Genomic DNA, 20,930 nt, shown 5'->3' with positions numbered 1-20,930 from the left:
GTTCCGCTGGCAGGGGCATTGAGAACGGAGGTAACGTACTCAAATACGCGGTTTTGATCTTCAGAGAGCTTTGGCACCCACTCCTCCACAAACACTCTCTGTTGATTTTCACCATGTAAGAGCAGTTCTCTGCCCAACTCCGTCGTGTCATCGTGTACATCGGGGAGGCCATGATCTGCGACGCAAGAACCCTGCCGACGAAGACTCCGATCAATATCGATGAGACCTAGCTTGTAGGCCAGTTCAACATCGAGAGGATTACGCTCTATGTGGTCCTCGCAGATGGAATCACGGAAAGCATCCCACAGGAGAGCTGCAGGAGCCCCCATGTTGCAGAGGATCACAAAGAAAGAACGAAGTCTCGGGCCAGTCATGAAAGTGGCGGCCTCGCGCAGTGCGTAGTGGTACTCCTGTTCGTCTTGCACCAAGCCAAGATGCCGCGCGACCCCTTGAAAAGTGCGGCAGTTTGGTCCACCGCGGGACAGGAGGTCGGCATAACCACGGCAAGATACAGTCATAAGCAGGATACGCAGGTAATACTGTTCTGTCCTGCTCGGTGAGACCCAAAACAGTCTGCACACCTTCTCGCCACGCTGTCGGGCAGTGATAAAATGGACGCCATCGGGGTGCTCGTATATCTCCGCAGTTTTTGGGCGCTTGACATGAACCACAAACGATTCATAGAACCCCTGATAAGTCAGGTCGTCAAACAGTGAAATACGAGGCCGGTCAAAGTAGATGGTGAGTTTGGAGCTGTTCCTAGCGGCTGCCTCTGCCAGTTGGCCAGGTCTAAACAGGACGGACTGCTTGCCCTCCAGATGGACGGGAAGACATTCAACAGCCGGCTCAGATTCTGATACTGGAAAGTTTAATAAACGCCAGCACGCGTCACTGGCACCCACCATTCTCTTCGTCACGTAATGCTGTACCTCATCATCTTGCTTACTGAAGGGAGTAACTGTGACGTTCTGGAGAGATCCTCCCTTCATAAGATATTTGAAGAGGTACTTAATCACGCGGCGAGTAGACGCCAGCTCCAAATTGATGTGAGCCTCGTATTTCAACATCAGTGCGGGATTATAAGGCACAACCCAACCGTCATGTACGATAATGTTCTTATTGCGTGATACAATTGTCCCCCGATTGGTATAATCTCGCTTGTACTGGACGAATCCCCTCTCGTCGACGTGGGTGGTTTCACAGCAGGGCTTGGGGAAGTATTTGGTGCAGTAACCCTTTGCAGAGTCCCAACAGAGAAAGTCAGTCCTATGATCATTACCACATGGACCGTGGATCATGTGTTTGAGGACCAACTTTCTCAGTCGGCCTCCGGCCTCTTCTTCCGAGGGAATATCCGCGCGGATGATGGAGTCAATTTCGGACGCCTGAACTGGTCCGTCGCCGTCAATCTTGAATACAATGTGGGCGTGAGGAAGGCCCCTCATTTGCATCTCGATGACGTAGACGATATAGACAGAGCGTCCAAACATTGCTCCGCTGCGCAGGTCTCGGAGAAGTTCCAGAAGTTTGATCCTAAAAACTCTGCAAGCAGTGCTAGGGTCACTGCGAGTACCTCCACGAGGGCAAGCTTTCTTGTTTTCCTCCCAAGTCGCGTTGTAAGTAAACGTCAAAAAGAAAGTGGGGGAACCCAGGCGCGATACGATTGCCATAGCGTCTTCGTATTTTACTTTCATGTACCTGGGCCCCCCGGTGAACGAACTTGGGAGGTAGACTTTTCCTGCCTGCACCCCACCCTCGCCTTGGACGGTTTCATCACGAGCGATGTCGTTCAAGACCTGCTGTGCATTCCGAATCTCGTCAACCGGCCCCACCCGCAAGGCACTATCGGTGTTCTTCAGCTGCGTAAACTTAATGTAACGCAGTTTCTCCTCCTCGTACCTCGCGAACATCTCAACCTGCCAAGCTTGTGAGAGACGGCCTAGGTGAGAGAAGCGAGGTTCAGAAAGTAGGAGGCACCGCGAGTACTTAAATTGAGTCAGTTTGGCACCCTTGTTATCAAGGCGGCCAACGTGCCATCCCACAGTGCCTTGCGGGTAAAGTAGGGGATATTGGAAAGGTTCCATTAGGGGGTGTAAAAGATCAATAAATGTAGGTCTATCGGAACCGGATTTCCATATAGTCAGTCTCCGGGGCTCAGTGTCGTTTTCATCATTGCTGAGCACGGCGTGCACTTCGACGCCTGTTTGCCGATTACCGAGAACAGGGCCATGGGTAGACCTGCTTGTTACTTCAAAAGCCAAGTGAGCTGTTACGGAAGGCTCGTTGCTCAATCGACGGTAATGCTCAATGTAAGGATTTTCCCTAGACAGGAAATCAGCAATACCGTCGATGATCTCGGCATCAAGCGATCTACCCATCGCAATGTTACGGCGCTCTTCGCCATCGTCAATATACAGGCGGGACCGATTCACAAACTGAACGTTCCCAGAACGAGTGGTGAACTTTTGTCCTGGGGCGTCCAGATTGTAGACCTGGTGGTACATTCTTCCCTCGATCTTGAAAAAAGAAAGACCACTGGGATGACGATACCCGCCTGACACTTCGAGCGCGCAGAAAGCAAACAGGTCGTTGTACGCACGGGCTCTTTCCAGGAAGAGACGGTCGGAATAAAAGCGTTCTTGCAACGGAGGAATGTCGAGAACATTGAACGCTCCTTCCCCGCAGCACCATTGCTTTCTATTCTTCTCCTCCTCGAAGAGCCGTGCTTGGCAATGACGACATCTGTAAACGTCGTCAACCCAGAGACTGACTTTTTTTAATTTGTATGGTTGTATTTCATTGAGTGGCTCCCCATTCCAAACAGACATGGGGCCATTTTTGACTACGGACCGAGCAAGTGATGCGGGCATATAGCGAAGTTCAGACATTTTTGGATTTTTCAGGCGAAAAATCTGAACTCTCTCAGCAGAAGCACCGGGATTACGCAGGTCGTATTGCTGAACAGCCTTTCGGTGCACCTCAGGGTGGGTTTGAGTGTAACGTTGACTGTCATCCCGGAGTTTGTCAGCGTGCGTCTCCCTATACTTCTTCTTCGCCGCATCCACTTGCTCTTCTCGGGTCGTGTCTAAAAGCTTTGGACGACCACGCTTTATTGTTTTTGGTCTACCAGGACATTTGGTTTTCTGAACAACTGTCTCAGAGGCAGATTCTGATAACTGAGTTAAGTCATTGTCCGAACAGTCGACCGTGTGGACAGTTTGAGTTTCGTTGACGGAAAACTTTATTTTTGTGACGGAGTACTGCCCACCGACGAACGCAGAATTCACCAAAATGAGGGAAGCTAGAGAACGAAAACTATTACAGACGAACACCCTAGCCTTATTTCTCGCCTCATCAATGTCTCGACGACGGTTTTCGTTTACCGCGTGGGAATCAAAGAGGTACAGCCGCCCTTGGAAACGCCAAAAAGCGACTGTCACCAACTGTCCCGTAAACAAAAAACCGCTATCAACGGAGTCACCGGGCATAGCTGCTTCCAAAACCGAAGACAAGGAAGAGGTCACCTCATCTAGGCCATCGTTTCGTAACGGATACAACCCGTCCCAAACACAAGAAATTTCTTCGATGGTAACACGATGGTGTGCAACCACGAAGTGCCTGGCGAGGTCCTCGGGGAACAGATACCGGTTAGTGATGCTATGCTCACGGCGAGATAGTGTATACAAGCTATCGCCCGCCATGAGTATAGCGTCAATAGCGTTGGTACTGAATCCGCCGCAGAATGCTTGCCATGCGAGGGCACAGGTTGCATTTGCCATGCATTGAGCGTTGTTGCTCTCGGTAAATCTGGGATCTCCCTGGTGGAACGACCCAGCAGCAACGCAAGAGAATTCCATGCTTACAGAAAATTGCAGCAAAATCGCCAAAATAACAAGTCCAATAAATAGGAAGAAGTGACAGTGAAACTTAATCATGGGTAGCCAAATCCATTAGCAAAAATTAGAGCGAGAACCAAATGACTATACAGCGTTACTGACCTACGCGTTTTGGGGGTCAAGGAGTAAAGTTACGAAAAAACATGTGAAGGGTGAAATGTAAAGTAAACTAAGGAGAGTACGAAACATTAATAATATTTGAAGAAAAAATTTTTTATGTACGAAAAATTATCAAAAACCGTTAAAAATTTGAAGAAAATTTACCAAAATTTGAAAGTGGGGCTTTTTTTTTAGGTGAAGGAGTGTGATTTTCTAAAAACGCGTAATAGTGTCTTGTAGGAAATTTAATTCCTGTTCATGAAGATTCTTTCAAATTTTTGCTAGCTATTACCGTTTTTTAGTTATAGTCGGTATTAAAAACCGTGTTTTTTCGTTTTTATACGTCTACCATTTTGGATTTTTTTGGGGGTTAAAATTTTTAAAAGGCATTTTTGCAAATTCCACCATTAACGGATGATCCCATTTAGAACGTTTCTAAACTAATCAGATGAGCATACCAAAGTATTAAAATTACATAGCTATTCTCCATAAGGATAACATGGGGCTGGTAAAACCGGTAAAAACCAATCAAATTTTCACATTAAAATTAAGTTTTTGGGGGTCAAGGAGTAAAGTTACGAAAATACATGTAAAGGGTGAAATGTAAAGTAAACTAAGGAGAATACGAAACATTAATAATATTTGCAAAAAATAATTATTTAGGTACGAAAACATAGCAAAAACCGATAAAAATTTGAAAAAAATTTACAAAATTTTGAAAGTAGGGCGTTTTTTGAAGCTTAAGGAGTGCGATTTTCTGAAAACGCCTAAGAGGGTTTTGTAGAAAATTTAATTCCTGTTCCTGGATATACTGTCAAATCTTTTCTAGCTCTTACCGTTTTCGAGCTACATCCGGTTGAAAAAAAAGTGTTTTTTCGTTTTCAGAGGTCCGCCGTTTTGGATTTTTGGGTGGGTTAAAATTTGAAAATGGGACTTTTGCATATTCCACCGGTAATGTAAGATCTTTTACTACAATACTACGCAAATTTGAAGTCTCTAGCACGTTTCTAAGTGGTTCAGATGGGAACACGAAAGTCGGCCATTTTTAATGTTATTCCCCATAAGAATAACATGGGGGGGGAATTCGAATTTTCGGGGGGGTTAAAATTTGAAAATGCGACTTTTTGGAATTTTATGGGTGGTTTGGGCACTAGACCTACAACCACCGAAAATTTCAAGTCTCTAGCTCATCTAGAAGTGGTCTAGAATTTGTATCCCCAGTCAGTTACACATCGGATTGTATAGTATTTAGAAGATCATTTTATTACAAGCCCAATGAACAAGGACAGCTGGGCTTAGTTACAAACCATAAATTTCTACAAACAGATTTTTCTTAAGATAAAGCTTTCTCATTACTATGCAAGAACATACCATTTAGCTAGCCAGCTATATAATGACTTTATTAGGCCTATACTTAAACTAAATTGTAGCAGCCTACCCACAAATTAGCTACAATAATATCAGTTTCTTATGTGTATTTATGTTTTGGTAGGCATAACTACAAGTGAATTGATCAAAATTCACATCTAAGTGTAGGCTTTAAATTGTCATACCTCGCTGGGTTCAGTATGATAGTTGTTCAGCTGGCTGATTTTGGCCTCCCTGGCCGGGATGTCGATGTAGTTGCGCTTGTGTTTGTTTGCACCACGTGGAGCCTCACAGTCGTTCACCAGACGCATACCTTCTGACTCACTATATGTGTTGTTGTGTGGAGAATACAAAACTTGTCTGCCTGTAAATCAGATATATGTACAGTTACTGAATTCACACTGTGTTTGTTTGCACCGCGTAGAGCCTCACAGTTGTTCACCAGACGCATAGCTTCTGACTCACTATAGGTGTTGTTGTGTGGAGAATACACCACTTGTCTGCCTGTAAATCAGATATATGTACAGTTACTGAAGTCACACTGTGTTTGTTTGCACCGCGTTTAGCCTCACAGTTGTTCACCAGACGCATAGCTTCTGACTCACTATAGGTGTTGTTGTGTGGAGAATACAAAACTTGTCTGCCTGTAAATCAGATATATGTACAGTTACTGAAGTCACACTGTGTTTGCACCGCGTAGAGCCTCACAGTTGTTCACCAGACGCATAGCTTCTGACTCACTATAGGTGTTGTTGTGTGGAGAATACAAAACTTGTCTGCCTGTAAATCAGATATATGTACAGTTACTGAAGTCACACTGTGTTTGCACCGCGTAGAGCCTCACAGTTGTTCACCAGACGCATAGCTTCTGACTCACTATAGGTGTTGTTGTGTGGAGAATACAAAACTTGTCTGCCTGTAAATCAGATATATGTACAGTTACTGAAGTCACACTGTGTTTGTTTGCATTGCGTGTAGCCTCACAGTTGTTTACTAGACGCATAGCTTCTGACTCACTATAGGTGTTGTTGGATTTTCCTCTTCTGAAAGTGAGGCAGTACAACTGACTATAAAATCAATAGATCAAAAGCAGACCACAAAATTTGACTTTCAATTTATAGACGTGAAGGATGTTATTAAAATTATTAAATCTTTCTTTCAAGAATAAGAAGTCATCAGGCTGGGACGAAATACCACTAAATTTGGTCAAAAATGCTTCTAAATTCATTGCAGAACCACTCTCTATCATTATAAACCAATCATTCCTCAATAGTATTTTTCCTGTGTAAGGTACCAAATTTTAAGGGGGGGTAAAAACGTACTGCGAATAAATGAACACCAGAACTTACCCGAATTTTATCCACAATAGCCTACTCCTAGGCCTATGTGTTGGACATAGCTTGGGCTGTGGGTCAAAGAACGTAGGCCTATTTTTAATCACAGTGAAGTACATATACACACCCATAACTACATATTTATACCACCAAATAAAGTTAAACCGGCCGATTTTACAGATATTTAACGCTGACGACGACATTACCCCAAACTGGTGTTTGTTTGTTGACAGACGACAGACAAAAACTAGACCAGCTCAACAAGTGAATTCGCGATCAGCTGTTCTAGTAGTACTTAAGGATTTTACTCAGACAGGAATATTCGTTCGCACGCTTTCGACCAGTTAACAACGCCGTTACCTTACACTCTACGTTCATCGTATTCCATACGTCGATTGCCGATATTACGAAGGTTAGCTATTCTTATAGTTAGGCCATTTCTACGATTTACTTTATTTTCGTTCCGTTCAATTTCGTTTCAGAATTCAATTAGACAAATCTAAATTTAATAGCTTAGATTTTACCTACTTGAGTCTAGACCTGCCAGTTCCTGCCTGAACCTTGACTAGCGGTGGCTATAATTCAGTTTTATTTTATCTAATTAGTTTCAAAATTACGATTAATCCTTTCGCTTAACAAATAATTATTATGTACGTTTATTTGGGTGAGGTTCATTTGTCCGAGTTTTCAACTGTCCGAGTTTGTTAAAAATTACAAAATATTTGAAAAATCATTTGTCCGAGTTTTCAACTGTCCGAGTATGGTTTAAATAATAATAATATTTCGTTAAATCAACTGTCCGAGTTTTCATTTGTCCGAGTTTTTAAATTATAAAAAAAATGTCAAAATATCATTTGTCCGAGTTTTCAACTGTCCGAGTAGGGGCAACATCAAAATGTGACAATGCGCTCCGAGACTAGCGTGTCTAAAGCGCCTGTTCAGAAGTCGATGTGAACCCCTTCTGTGAAGGAGTCAGGCATTGTGCGAGCAGCGAGAGGCCCTCACGTCGACTTAAGAAAAATTATATTATTTTTATTATAAGACTAATTTTACAATTTTTAATTATAAAACTAAACTGTCATGACCAAACACAACCAACCAAACTTGCTGATAATATAATTATGGCGGGGGTATTTTATATTATCAGCAAGTTTGGTTGGTTGTGTTAGGTAATGAGAGTTTAATTTTATAATTAATAATTGTAAAATTAGTCTTATATAAAAATAAAATAATTTTTCTTAATTCGACGTGAGGGGCTCTCGCGGCTCGCACGATGCCTGACTCCTTCACAGAAGGGGTTCACATCGACTTCTGAACTGGCGCTTTAGACACGCTAGTCTCGGCGCGCAGTGTCACATTTTGATGTTGCCCCTACTCGGACAGTTGAAAACTCGGACAAATGATATTTTGATATTTTTTTAAATAATTTAATAACTCGGACAAATGAAAACTCGGACAGTTGATTTATCTGATTATTATTAGTTATTTATCAAAACTCGGACAGTTGAAAACTTGGACAAATTATTTTTCAAATATTTTGTAATTTTTAACAAACTCGGACAGTTGAAAACTCGGAAAATGATGTGATCCCGTTTATTTTAGTTAATTTGTCGTTTAATTCCCCGAGACTTGTCATCTGAGTTCTAAACCCCGTATTTGGCAGGTGAAAGAATCAAGTCTGGGAGTAGGCTGATTTGACAATCAGCTGCGAATATTAAATCTATTTTAAATCATATCACGCTAAATTCTCCGTTCAATTATATTGATTGGGCCCTGATGACTCTGTAGGAATTGCTTTTTACATTATATTCTATTTTATATTATTTATAGACGTCTTTAGCCAAACAGTTTAAAGTTCAATACAAGTAGTTTTATCAAATTGGCTAAGATAGAATACTTGTCGGTCCTACAGAGTTAATCCAAAAGTTACGCAAAATTTACCAAAACACTTTAGCGAAGGTGAGGATGAAATAGCTCCTACTGAGTGTCTGCAGGATTTCCTGAGCGCTTCTAGAGCTCTGAGCCTTCGATTAAATTTAAAAAAATTGATTAGTCAAAGCCGTGACAACTTCGTATCGACCCCTGGATTTTTCTCGGCTCCTTCTGAGCACTCCGGGGAAGAAATTTGAGTGTGGCCTGTTCTAGGGGTAGGCCTAGCCTGACTTTGGTAAATACTAGTTTATTCCCCCCCTAGAATTTTGCGTCACACCTGAAAACTTAAAATATGCTGAACTAAAACCTCTAAAAAATGGAGAGAGACAAAATCCAGACAATTATAGTCTGGTTTCACTATTACAAACATTATCAAAAGTTTTTGAAAAATGTGCTTCTCATAAAATATTTTTATTTCTGGAAACCCACAATATTTTTTCTAACAAGCAGTTTGGGTTTAGAAAGGTCTAGGCACCATGAAAGCACTCTCAGTCTTGGTTGAGGATGTGTCATGGGCCTTGGATGGGTCACATAACACAATGGGTGTGTTTTGTGACTTATCCAAGGCGTTTGACTGTGTCAATATACTCATAAAAAAACTAGAATTATATTCCTTTTCTGTAATTCAGTATCATGGTTAAAATCTTACCTAAATAATCACCATCAGAGAACAGTCATTTGTAAGGATAATATAAAAGCAAAATCAAAATGGCAAAAATTAAAAAGTGTGTGCCTCAAGGTTCGATTTTGGGGCCACTTCTATTTATTATATACATTAATGACCTTCCAAAAAATGTTTCAGATAATCTAATTCTCTATGCAGATGATACTACTGCAGTAGTAAAAACAAAAAACAATTATGAATTAAAACAAAAAATTGAAGAAAGCCTAACCGAATTAGGAAGTGGTTTGAGAACAATGGTTTGAAAATGAATGAAGAGAAAACCAAATTTGTAAGATTTTGTACACCTCAATCAGTTGCAATCATTGATCAATCCCAACCAACTGATAATAATGTAAAATTTTTAGGTCTGTATATTGATAAACATTTGACCTGGAGTAAGTGCATTCAGTCAGTATTGGAAAATAAAATTCAGCTTGTTTTCAAATATTGTGCTTAAGAAATTCCATGGATTTAAAAACTTCTATCATGCTATATTATGCATACTTTTACTGAATAGCACAATATGGGATGATATTTTGGGGATTTTCCTCTAAAATTGAAAGAGTGTTTAAAATTCAAATGAAAATTATAAGAATTATGACCTTTTTACAATGTAAAACATGCAAAACAGTTTTTAGAAAATTGGATATTATGACTATTCCAAATTTAATAATTTACAAAACATTGTTAGTGGTGCAGTCAAATTTTGATGACTATATTTGTGAAAACTTTGACCACATTTATAACACCAAATTTAAGAATAATTTTCAATACCAGAGACACTGTTTGAAGCTTGTAGAAAAAACTCCTAAATATATGGGAAAAAAAGCTTTTTAATAAGCTACCCACAACTCTAAATCATAATGAATCTTTTAAAAGCAGCCTTGCTGATTTTCTGAGAAGTAAAACATATTACAGTGTAAATATGACCAACAACCTTTACGAACCTTTACGAAACTAATGAAACAATATGACTTTTATTTTGTACAAAGTTCTTTTTGTTTTACTCTTACTATTCATAGAAATTCATGTTTCACTTTAATTGTTCAGCAAATTTTAACAAATTATTTAAAGGTATTTTAGGGCACAAGACATATTATTGTATAGGTTAGTTTTTAATCATGAAAATGTCATCTGTTTTTTAGCTATGCTATGATTCAAAACGTTACCTGACAATAAAGAAATATTTATTTATTTATTTATGTACAGTTACTGAAGTCACACTGTGTTTGTTTGCACCGCGTTTAGCCTCACAGTTGTTCACCAGACGCATACCTTCTGACTCACTTTAGGTGTTGTTGTTTGGAGAATACACCACTTGTCTGCCTGTAAATCAGATATATGTACAGTTACTGAAGTCACACTGTGTTTGTTAGCACCGCGTGTAGCCTCACAGTTGTTCACCAGAGACATACCTCCTGTCTCACTATAGGTGTTGTTGTGTTTTCAGAAATATATAATCAAATGACTATGACTACAAACTACTTGGTAAACATAAAATAGTTCGAGAACAAAGTAGAGAACTGGCATGCTACCTACCATGTGAAGGAAGAGACAAATTGTACTGGTGGCCGCTAGCTTCCCCCTCCCCCTCCTCCTGGTGTACCTGAGCTCTTGTCATCAGCTGATTTACCTCCCCCCGCACCAGCCTCTCCTTCCTGCTCCTGTACAAACACCATACAACAGTAAACAATCAATCAAAAACTAATAAACTTGAAACAGATTTTGTCTTTGTAAGCTGTGCAAAATAAATAATAAAATAAAAAAACTATTGACTTGGAAGGTAAAGAATGCGTGCATTTAGCTTGGTTAGGAATTTTTGTGCCATAAAATATGGAAAAAATGTAAAAACCGTTAACACTAAAAAGTCTAGTAACCCGGATCTAATTGCTGATAAATTGTAGTAAGCTGTTTCAACTAAACAAAATAAAATGAAGACCAATTTGCTTGAAAGTAACAAACAAATTGAGGTATTTGGCTCGACCAAAAATTCTTAGAAAATTTGGGGAACTCATTTTAATTAATTTTCTGAAACATCAGGTTTTAATAGGCGTATACAATATAATGAATTTACCTCAATTTTGTTTAAGGTTATTCTTAAATAGTAGTTTACACAACGATCACGTAAAGATAGTCTTAAAGGCTAATTACGCGAGTTGCATACACTACTTTACCTACGACCGTTTTTAAAATACTAACAATCACTACTCATAACGTCTAAGAGAGGTTATGTTTTCGTTTATAACTTCTCACTGCCACTGATTGTGATGCAATGACTCATTGTCCCAACCACTCACTCATTGTATAATCAATTAAATTGGCCTTAACCGTTTCAAATAATTAGGCTGGCCACATACTGCTGCAGTTGAGGCGAGGCAAGGCGACGTGAGGCAGTTTTCTCGACTTGCCTTGTCGTAAAGCGGACACACACAGCAGATGCTGAGGCAAGGCCACGCACACCGCGTGGACACTAGACATATAGCAAGTCCAGATTGGTGAAAGTCAAGTGACCTTGCGCATGCTCAGAACCGGGACAGTAGCGAATCTCGATGAAACTAATTTTTGACTGCTTCTTTTTTTTACAAAAGGCGACTTTCCGCCTCGCATCTTGCAGTGTATGGTACTCCGTAAACGCCCATGTGTTATTTGTCGTTCAAGACGCCTTTAGTCAAAATGTCTCGCCTCGACTGTTGCAGGGTGTGGTCGGCCTTACAATTTTACATCTTTTCTCTCAATCCTTGAACCTCATTGGGCCAAACTTGTACTGTAAAGTAACAAAACAATGCTGTTAAGCAAGCAAACAATACTGTTAAGTTAAGCGAATCTTTTCAATTCTTAGAACTGAATTGAAAAGGCAATTTTTTTTTTAAATAGCCATAGGTAATATACATACTATTTCATAACAAGGTTACTTTGAGGTTGAATCACAAGATATGAATATTTTGTATAACGCTAGTCAACAATGTCCCTCACCTAGGAGGTGGAGGCAGCCCTTCATGATCTGTGTTGAGGAACCTCTCCATGGGTGTGCGTTGTGATTGTTGTTGTTGTTGGGGTTGTTGTTGTTGCTGCTGCTGCTGTTGTTGTTGCAGGCCGTCATTGCTTTTACCACTGTTGCTAAGAAGATTCTGGCGAGAGTAGCTGCAAACATACGAATGGTCAACATTCAACAATATTGTCGTTGCAGCATAATCTGCCTTAAATTTCCAGTTGTTTTACTGAATTAGTTGCCATACAAACAGGCTCACAGCAAATGGAACTTTACACTCAGACCCACTCCTAACATAAATAACATTTTGGTTATGCCAAATGAGTACTTTTGTTGCTGCTAAAACCAAAAATAAAGTGGTATTAAACACTTGTTTATCATAAAGGCTTTGGTTCTGTGTATAGTCAATGGTAATAGCTACTTCCCCGTTATGTTATAGTCCTTTATATTCTGAACAAAATGGTACAAATCCCATTTCTGTAAAAAATACGATTCAAAAGTTATTGTAAATTATGTTATTTTCCCATAAAAACCCCAAAAATCGGATTTTCACCAAAAATGGGCCAAATGATTTTGATAAAAATTTAGTATGTCCTCCTTTAAATTCTGATCAAAATTGTACTAATCCCATTTCCGTATATTTACTCTATCCGCTTACACATGATAAAGGTTGTTGACAAACTTATGGGAGAAAGTATGTGTCAGAATGCTGATACCGTTTATTATAATTGTATAGAATATAAAATTTATGAGTGAATTTAATTACATGGTAAATACATATAATTAGGATTGTGTTGATTCACAATAGCACCAGTGATTGGACATTGATATCGATCATCAAAAGTCGATGTCAATACACAACACATCTGCAAAGTTACCAATTTAGTTGCGATCCCGCATGATGACAGTGAGGTTTCCATGACCGCACCAGATAATGATATCTACACAGCCGTGGGAGATGATCAGAATTTAGCCGCGATTGGAGGAGACAAAGATAACGTCTTCCACAACCACAAGAGATGATCTCTATATTACCTTAAGCTTGGCTTGATAGAAAATAGTATGCTGGCACACCTTTGGTTTTAATACAATTTTCTTTTTCATATTTGTTTTTAAGATCTTTCTTTACATTTGATATAGTAGGCCTAATTGTATTTAATGTGTTTAGAAGGGTTTGGATTTGAATTGGCTGGTAAAATTTTTTCATTGCTGCTATAGGTATCGAGAATAGCTAATCAATTTTTTAAGGTATCGGTATCGAGTATCGATAAATTTTGGTTCCCACACATACATCTCTACATATTATAATTTGCTATTTATGTTGATTAAAACATGTATTTAGTAAAAGTGTGAGATCAAATTAAAATAGAAAAAAAAACCATCACTACTTCACATTTTAAACCTCCTAGAAGAGCAGGAATCCAAACAACAAATAATAGCTTCAAAATGTTAAGCCAGCACATTCTAAAACTTTATACATCTAAAACCATAGTGTGCATAGAACACCTAGTCATACAGCACACTCGCAACATACACTTTTTTTGGATCTAGACTGATGCAACCTAATTTGATTGAAGCTAAACATAAATTTCTTTCAGTTGCTATGTGTTAAAAGCAATCAGTTAATGAACGTTTTATTAAGTTTGGATTATTTTTTAACAGTTTCTGACCAATTCTCAGTTAATGACTATTTACTGCAAAACTGAATTAGTGACGCTATTAAATCAAGCTTGGTGGAAGTGCAACTCTGGTGAACACATGCACAAATCAAACCAACCATTTAAAAGTTAACCAACCTTTGATTCAGTTCCAGTGTTTTTGTGCATATGTTAAACCAGCAGGGGAAGAGAAGGGTAGGTGAGAGGACTGATAAACTGAATGGGAGGAAAATATAATATGTAAATGGAGGATGAAACTGAAAACTGGAGGCCAGTTTGGTAATAGCCGATTAAAAAATAAGAAAAGAAAAGTGGCAAGAAACGTAATACTAGTATGAGAGGTTTAGCCATTTAAAAACTAGTCATTTACAAGGAACAAATTATGAAAGATAAAGAAAAATATGTACAATTTTAATTTAGCTACAAAATTGGTAACTTAATTCTATAAAAACTTTAATACTATCACTATTCTGCAATTGGAGATTTTAACTGCTGCTGCAAAACCTTCAACACAAGTAAAATCCTTTTTACAAAATTATATTTACTTAAAAAAAACTGTTGATAAAAATTACCTTCTAAAATTGTCCCAATAGTTGTTAGCCCTATTGCCTGGGGGAACCTGGTTATTCAGGGTAGTGGCAGGCTGTGGTTGCGGATGGAACGGCAAAAACTGTTCCGGAGGGTTAGGAAAAAAATTAACTGGAGATGGAAACTCAAAATTCAGATTGTTTCCGTAGGGTGGAAACAGGTTGATAAAGTTGGGGTCTGTAAACTGGGTATGGGGGTTGAAGTATATATTGGGGTTGGCAGGGTTTGTGTTGAGGGAGGGAGGGAGAGACAGAACTGTCGCAGTGGGAGAAGCTAACAGGTTACGATTGTTGACAGGGGGTGGGGAGGGGGGCGACTGAGGAGAGACTAGGTTAGGTAGGGAGTGAGCGCTCGACACTACGGCAGGTGGCGCGAGGGATGGCTTGACTGCCCCATGATTGTGGTTGTGGTTCTGGTTGTGCGCTCGACCCAAGTTGGAGGGAGGGGATGAAATTTCCACTTGTTGGGGGGAGAACTGAGCTGCCTCTGGGTTCTGGTGGTGCAACTGAAATATACAAACTTGTGTTTATGAAATGAAATTAAATGAAATTAAAAAAGTGCTTTATTAACACAAAAATAAACTGTATAAATACATATCAATTAACAAAACATAATCTTCTGCATAACAAGAAACAAAATTAACTAAAAATAGCACTTTTCAGCAAAGGTCATGACAAACTTGTGTTTATAATTAATCTACAACTGGATTCAAAGATCAGAGTAACAATGCAATTAGCTCTTTAAACAAATCAGAATAAGACAAAAATGTTTAATTTTGTTGATGATTTGGTTCCAACAAAATATCTTCAGCTAGGAAGAAGATTGGTTTGGAAATGGGATAAGGACATGGTGAGTATTTAGGATGTAGTTATATAGAAAAGTCTAGGTTACACCTTTATGGTATTTTTCACTAACAGTAGAACCCCCATATCCAACCCAATGCCCGACCATCTACTTGTTTCCCGTCTGGGGCGATAACGACGAGCGCGATCGGTTGACCTAAACGCTGATTGCAGATGTTGCCGTAATCACTGCAGACAATTATCACTGTCGCTGATAACAGGTTTTGCCGTTGTTGCGGGAGATGATTACCGAAGTTGTGGGGACTGGAAGCTGCAAGTTATGCTCATGGTTGGTGCTACGGTCGCATCGCAGGAAACAATTAGCGAAATTGCGGAGACTGCAGGTTATGCTCATGGGTGTTTTTGTGGTCATGGGAGACGTTTACCGAAATCGCAATGACTACTAGTTATACTCATGGTGGTTGCCATGGTCGCGGGAGACAATTACCGAAGTAGCAGAGACTGCAGGTTATGCTCCTCGAGATATCCGACCTTTTGGCCGTTCCGACCATGGCCCGGTCCTATCATGGTCGGATATGAGGGGTTCTACTGTACGTTTTTTAATTTCTTGAAAAGTTGGCAGCCTTTTAACCTGGAATCATGAAGCTCATAGAACTTATCAAGCAAAGCAAGGAGCAAGTCAGTCTTAGTACCAATACAATCTAGAAATTAACAATACTGGTAGATTGAAAGTGGACGTTAACCCTCAACATCACTGCCTTGGTTTCAAAGTTACGATACCGAATGTGCCACCAACTCAATAATAAACTGTTTAAGACAAAAGTATATCAGGATGGAAGCAACTATGAAACAAAACAGCCAACGTAAAACAGATTGACTCTTTGTGATTGGAAAAACTATTTCTACACATTGTCTCAGTTGGGTAGTGAGCTGTACTGATAGATAAATTGTTTAAAATATTCAATAGTGGAATGGAAACAAAATTTTTAAATGGGGCAGTTAATGTTTTTCTGAGCATAAAATGACATGCTGGATCAAAATCTGGAATAGTTATACTTGTTATTCATTCGGTATACATAAAATAATAAATAAACAAGAGCCAAAACTGATTTTAAAGCAATAGAACTAAAAGAAAAAGTTAGCACTCTTCATTTTAATTACATTACACTAAGTTATTAATGATAACAGAAGAAGTTGGTGCTCAAAAACTTATAAGATTGAAAGAAATGAGTTGATACGATAAAGTAAGATACCTGCGCAAGGGTCTCTTTCAGTGCTGCCAATTCATGCTGTTGGTGCCAAATCAGTTGGCAACACTGGTTCAAGGAGTGAACCAACAACTGCTGCTGCTGCCATTGGCCTGCAGACGCAATGTACTGGCAATACGGACCTGTCCACACATTGAAATCAGCGATAAGCGTAAACCAGGCTTTGAAATGGAAATAAACATTTTAAAAGAGTTTGTAGAAGCCGACTGCAGCCATTCATAATAAACAAATAATAAGTCATAATAAACTAACCTAATACAACGAAAAGTGTTTAAAATGTGGACAAAAGTATATTTTGTCCTTGTAAAAATGTACTGTACCATATTAAATTTGTTAGACTCAACCCTATAACAGCATAATTTACCCATAGAAAGTGTACATGAATGAGAAAGATTTAACTTGGTACAAAACACAAAACATTACACTATACATAATTAGATTATTGCACTGTCATTGACACTATTTTCATCCAAGTAAGGTTTGAGTTGGACATAGAGTTGATTGGTTCAATTGAAACAGTGAAATTGATACAACTTCAACGTGATATTCTAATTTTGGTGGATAGTGTAAAGTTTTGTTTTTCTCATGCAAGACTGGTCTCTTTCCCGTTTAGGTATACCACAAAAATTCCTTCCTCTATGTTACATCTATAATCTACCAATATTAGAAACTACAGCTTATTTAGGCCAATGTGATTGAAATAAGGATTGCATATTCTGGCTATACTAAGATCATGATTTGATCACTCACCCAATGCTGCTGAGATGGGTGGTGTGAGCCAAGGTGGAGGAGAGTTCTGTTGCTTCTCTACAAAGTTCTTGTACAATCCACTCATCTGTTGTAACTGACTCTGTAACTGAACAACATTGGAATATGAGTAGGACGGTTCAATAACATACTCGATCAGTCATTTGCATAACAACCTAATTGTTATTTGACACCTTTTATTGTCTCTTCTACAACTTGTGAGGAGAAACATTACAGTGGGCTGTATGGTAATAAAAACAAAAACAAGCATTTCTTAAAGAAAAAACAATTAGTACAAATAGAGGGTAGGTAAACACAACAAAAATGTCTGAACAAGATGATGCCCTGTCTGACTAAAAACACCTCGTTTTTTTGCTGGTTGTGATGAAAGATGACCCAAATGATCCCTAAAAAAACATTAAACTACCTTGTCTTGTGTAACTGTAGCATTTGATCATAAGTCTTAAACAATCAGTCATATTTGATAAAAAAAAGGGAATTTAAAATAAATTTTGATGACGTTGTGAAAGATAAAGTGGAAGAAGAGTCACAACAGAGAACTAATAACACTTCATAAGGATTCAGATGTAATGTGTGAGTTACTGAGTGTAAATAAATATTGACAATATTGTGTGTGTTCTATGGCCAACCTGTATTTCTTAAAGGTAAGCTAGCTGCTATCCTCTTTATTTTACAGTTCAAAAGCGGCAACTGAGGAAGATTCAGGAGATGGAGAGAGGCAAAGCTTTGTTTGTGCGGCAACAGAGAAGTAAGATACAGAGGAAAAATGCTTTAGCTCTGGAATGAAGGGGGGGGGGATTACACTAGTACCGAGCCAGGAAGCGCCCGAACAGCTATTGTTTGCAACAGCAGTTGTGGCGCACAGGCCCACGGTGAAGGGGGACGACCAATAGAATTTTCACTAGACACAAGCGACTGGTGCTAGACTCGACTTAAGTGTAACATTCAATGTATCCTCTGTATCTTTACTTGTCTGTGGTGCGGCCAATTATCTACTCATATCTAGGAGTAAGTAAGTAAGTTGTGCAAGATACCTGACTGATCTGCTGAACGACCCAGTGAGTGTCAGGTTGAGGAGGGATGTCAGCAGTTGGTACATTGTCCCCTCTCTCCCCTCCCCTCCTCACCTCCTGTGGCACATAGGGCGTGGACCAGCTGTACCTTGACGCACTGCCTAACAGTTCAACATTACATTAATTAGTAATACTAAACTAGTAATAGTAAAATATTTTGTTACACTACAACAAACAATTAGTTTCAATCCAACATAGGAAACAGATTTAAAAATATATATTGATAAAAAATGTTGATACGCTATATAGTGTTTTTTAAAAAGTTCTTTTAATTTTGGATATTCCCTTAAACATGAAAACTGAGGCCTGTGTGTGGAATATACATCAAATCAAGGATTTCTGTGAAAGAGAACAATTTGAGATTGATACATCTTTGGCTGGGGCATAGGGAAGCTACTCTATGAAATTCAAGTCAGTTTTTAGCGGACATTTAAATACTCAGCAAATTGACATACTATTGTAAAATATTTGCATTAAAATTTAAAACTTAAAGCTAAGTCAATAGGTGCATCATTGTTGCAACTTGCGAATTTTTAAATTAATTTAATACAAATTTGAGACTGAAACTTCTATTGTAATTCATGGAGTTCTCCTTGTTGAAAAAAAACCCAAAGTTTCTGCGTTTATCTCTGTTTTTATATAGTTTTAGTTTTCGGGTTTAACAAATTATTAATATTAATTGAACCTAATACATTGAACAGATCAAGTGCTTAATATACTCTAACAAGCACACTATAAGGCTACATTTCAAAGTTATATACTTTCCAATACAAGTAGGGACAAGACGGTGCTAACCTGAGGAAGGTTTCCGCCACATGTTGTGAGGTTGTCTACAGCTGGGAGCATTCTTCACACTGGTTGTCTCTGTCATGTCTCTGTAATACAGGTTTGATATTAAAGTTAGATTGTGAGACGACAGCATTTTATTAACACAACAATCTTGAAGCCTATTGAAATAAACTTAATAACTGTGACCACATGAAGGTGGGTCTGTAGAGTTTTCAAATGTTTTTTATCATAAAGTTTTCTCCACAAGATATTTCTTGTCTTCATAATTTTTTATGATGCCGATTATGCACTGTGGTGTGTTGAAATAACCAAACGGGATTGAAATGGGATATGACTGACATCAATCTATCAATCAATCAATTATTTAAGATGGAGACGCCACTATGTGTGTATTTTAACCCAAATATGAGTGAAAGATGAGTGGCACGATCTTGTAGTCTTGTTACTGACTAAGGCTGACATGTTCCTTAGACACAGCTGTTAATTAATAGCCCATATAGTCAATGGCAACAAAGGGACCTACACTTTATAGTGGAATCCGAACCACATTTTTTCCCTTGTAATTAACAAATTGATCTAATTATCAGGATAGTATTGCGGATAGTCGTAGTACTCACTAGTGCGGACGTTAATCCACACCAGGGAGCATCGCATCCACAGTGCATGCCTGTAAATATCCACAGTTCGTGACCTCCTAGTAGCTGGATTACAGGACGACGCCACCGTCCCAGTCAAATCATCAAACCATTACGTAGCTGTGATGGGGAGTGTCCGACTAACTATGAATGAAAATAGTCAATGATTGAATTTGGATTGCTTACAATTACAATCAATTCTTGACTGTTCAGATTTAATAACAGAAGTGAAGATGCACAAAGGAGAATAGAGAACTGTATATTTACTATTTAGTAAATATACATTTTTACTTTTGGAAAATCAAATAAAGTTTTATCCAAAACCAACCAATCAATAATAGCGTATATGAAATTTAACACTGTTTGATTAAAATACCGTTGACTCAACATTCACATTAAAAGCTACAGCTAGTTATCAAGCATTCCAAAAACCATTATAAGATATTGTTTGTTACTCCTGAGGAAGATAGAAGTGTTACGTCTTCTTACAACATTTACAAACTTAAACATCATACACAATACTTTCAAAACTACACCTCACCCAGAGTAGTCGGGGTTGTATCCCTCGTCCAAGGTGCTTTGTGTGGAACCTCCCCAAGTGCCGATAGTGGTGCCGTTGCCGGGCTCTTGGAAACTGGAACCTGAATATCACAAGACATAGCTGTCATAAATGTATGAAAAATGTCAAATAGTTACCATATAGCTATTGTCTTATTATCATTATTTTTTAGGTAACAAACGCATTAAAAAGTGGCAAAGAAAATTAAGTGCCAAATTTGCTATATTTTTGTTTAGAGATCAGAAGAAATATTGTTGAAGACAAATCAAATGGAGAGCAGAAAAATCAAAACTAGGTTTATTGGGACATGCAAAAAGATCGAGGATTATTAGGATAATGGAAATAATAGTGATCGAGGGAAGAAGACAGAGACAAAGGGCCTAGAAGAAGATGGAAGGATAATGTGGAGAGAAATGAAACGATGTGAAAAAGAAGAATGAAATGGCAGATGGCAGAAGAAGAGGAATTGTGGAGAGCTATGAGAGGATTGAGATGTATTCAATGGCC

At 38.7% G+C, this 20,930-nt stretch overlaps 1 protein-coding gene across 1 annotated transcript in view; it reads right to left on the bottom strand.

The window, feature by feature from the left end:
• LOC128989523 (pericentriolar material 1 protein-like) overlaps window positions 1-20,930 on the bottom strand; it is an 83,064-nt gene that overhangs the window by 25,358 nt on the left and 36,776 nt on the right. The window contains exons 18-26 of the mRNA XM_054411420.1: window positions 20,406-20,505; window positions 19,236-19,315; window positions 18,402-18,541; window positions 17,350-17,455; window positions 16,585-16,721; window positions 14,513-15,033; window positions 12,267-12,434; window positions 10,833-10,957; window positions 5,549-5,727 (exon numbers count right to left, since the gene is read on the bottom strand). Of these exons, the coding sequence (XP_054267395.1) occupies window positions 5,549-5,727; window positions 10,833-10,957; window positions 12,267-12,434; window positions 14,513-15,033; window positions 16,585-16,721; window positions 17,350-17,455; window positions 18,402-18,541; window positions 19,236-19,315; window positions 20,406-20,505 (1,556 nt within the window). The remainder of the gene's footprint in view (window positions 1-5,548; window positions 5,728-10,832; window positions 10,958-12,266; window positions 12,435-14,512; window positions 15,034-16,584; window positions 16,722-17,349; window positions 17,456-18,401; window positions 18,542-19,235; window positions 19,316-20,405; window positions 20,506-20,930) is intronic.

This window comes from Macrosteles quadrilineatus, unplaced genomic scaffold (genome assembly GCF_028750875.1).
Source record: "Macrosteles quadrilineatus isolate MER2022 unplaced genomic scaffold, UCM_ALF_1.0 Scaffold_3__2_contigs__length_128488019, whole genome shotgun sequence".
Classification (NCBI taxonomy): Eukaryota; Metazoa; Arthropoda; class Insecta; order Hemiptera; family Cicadellidae; genus Macrosteles; species Macrosteles quadrilineatus.
Note: the sequence above shows the minus strand (reverse complement) of the source record. Positions and strands in the feature narration are given on the sequence as shown.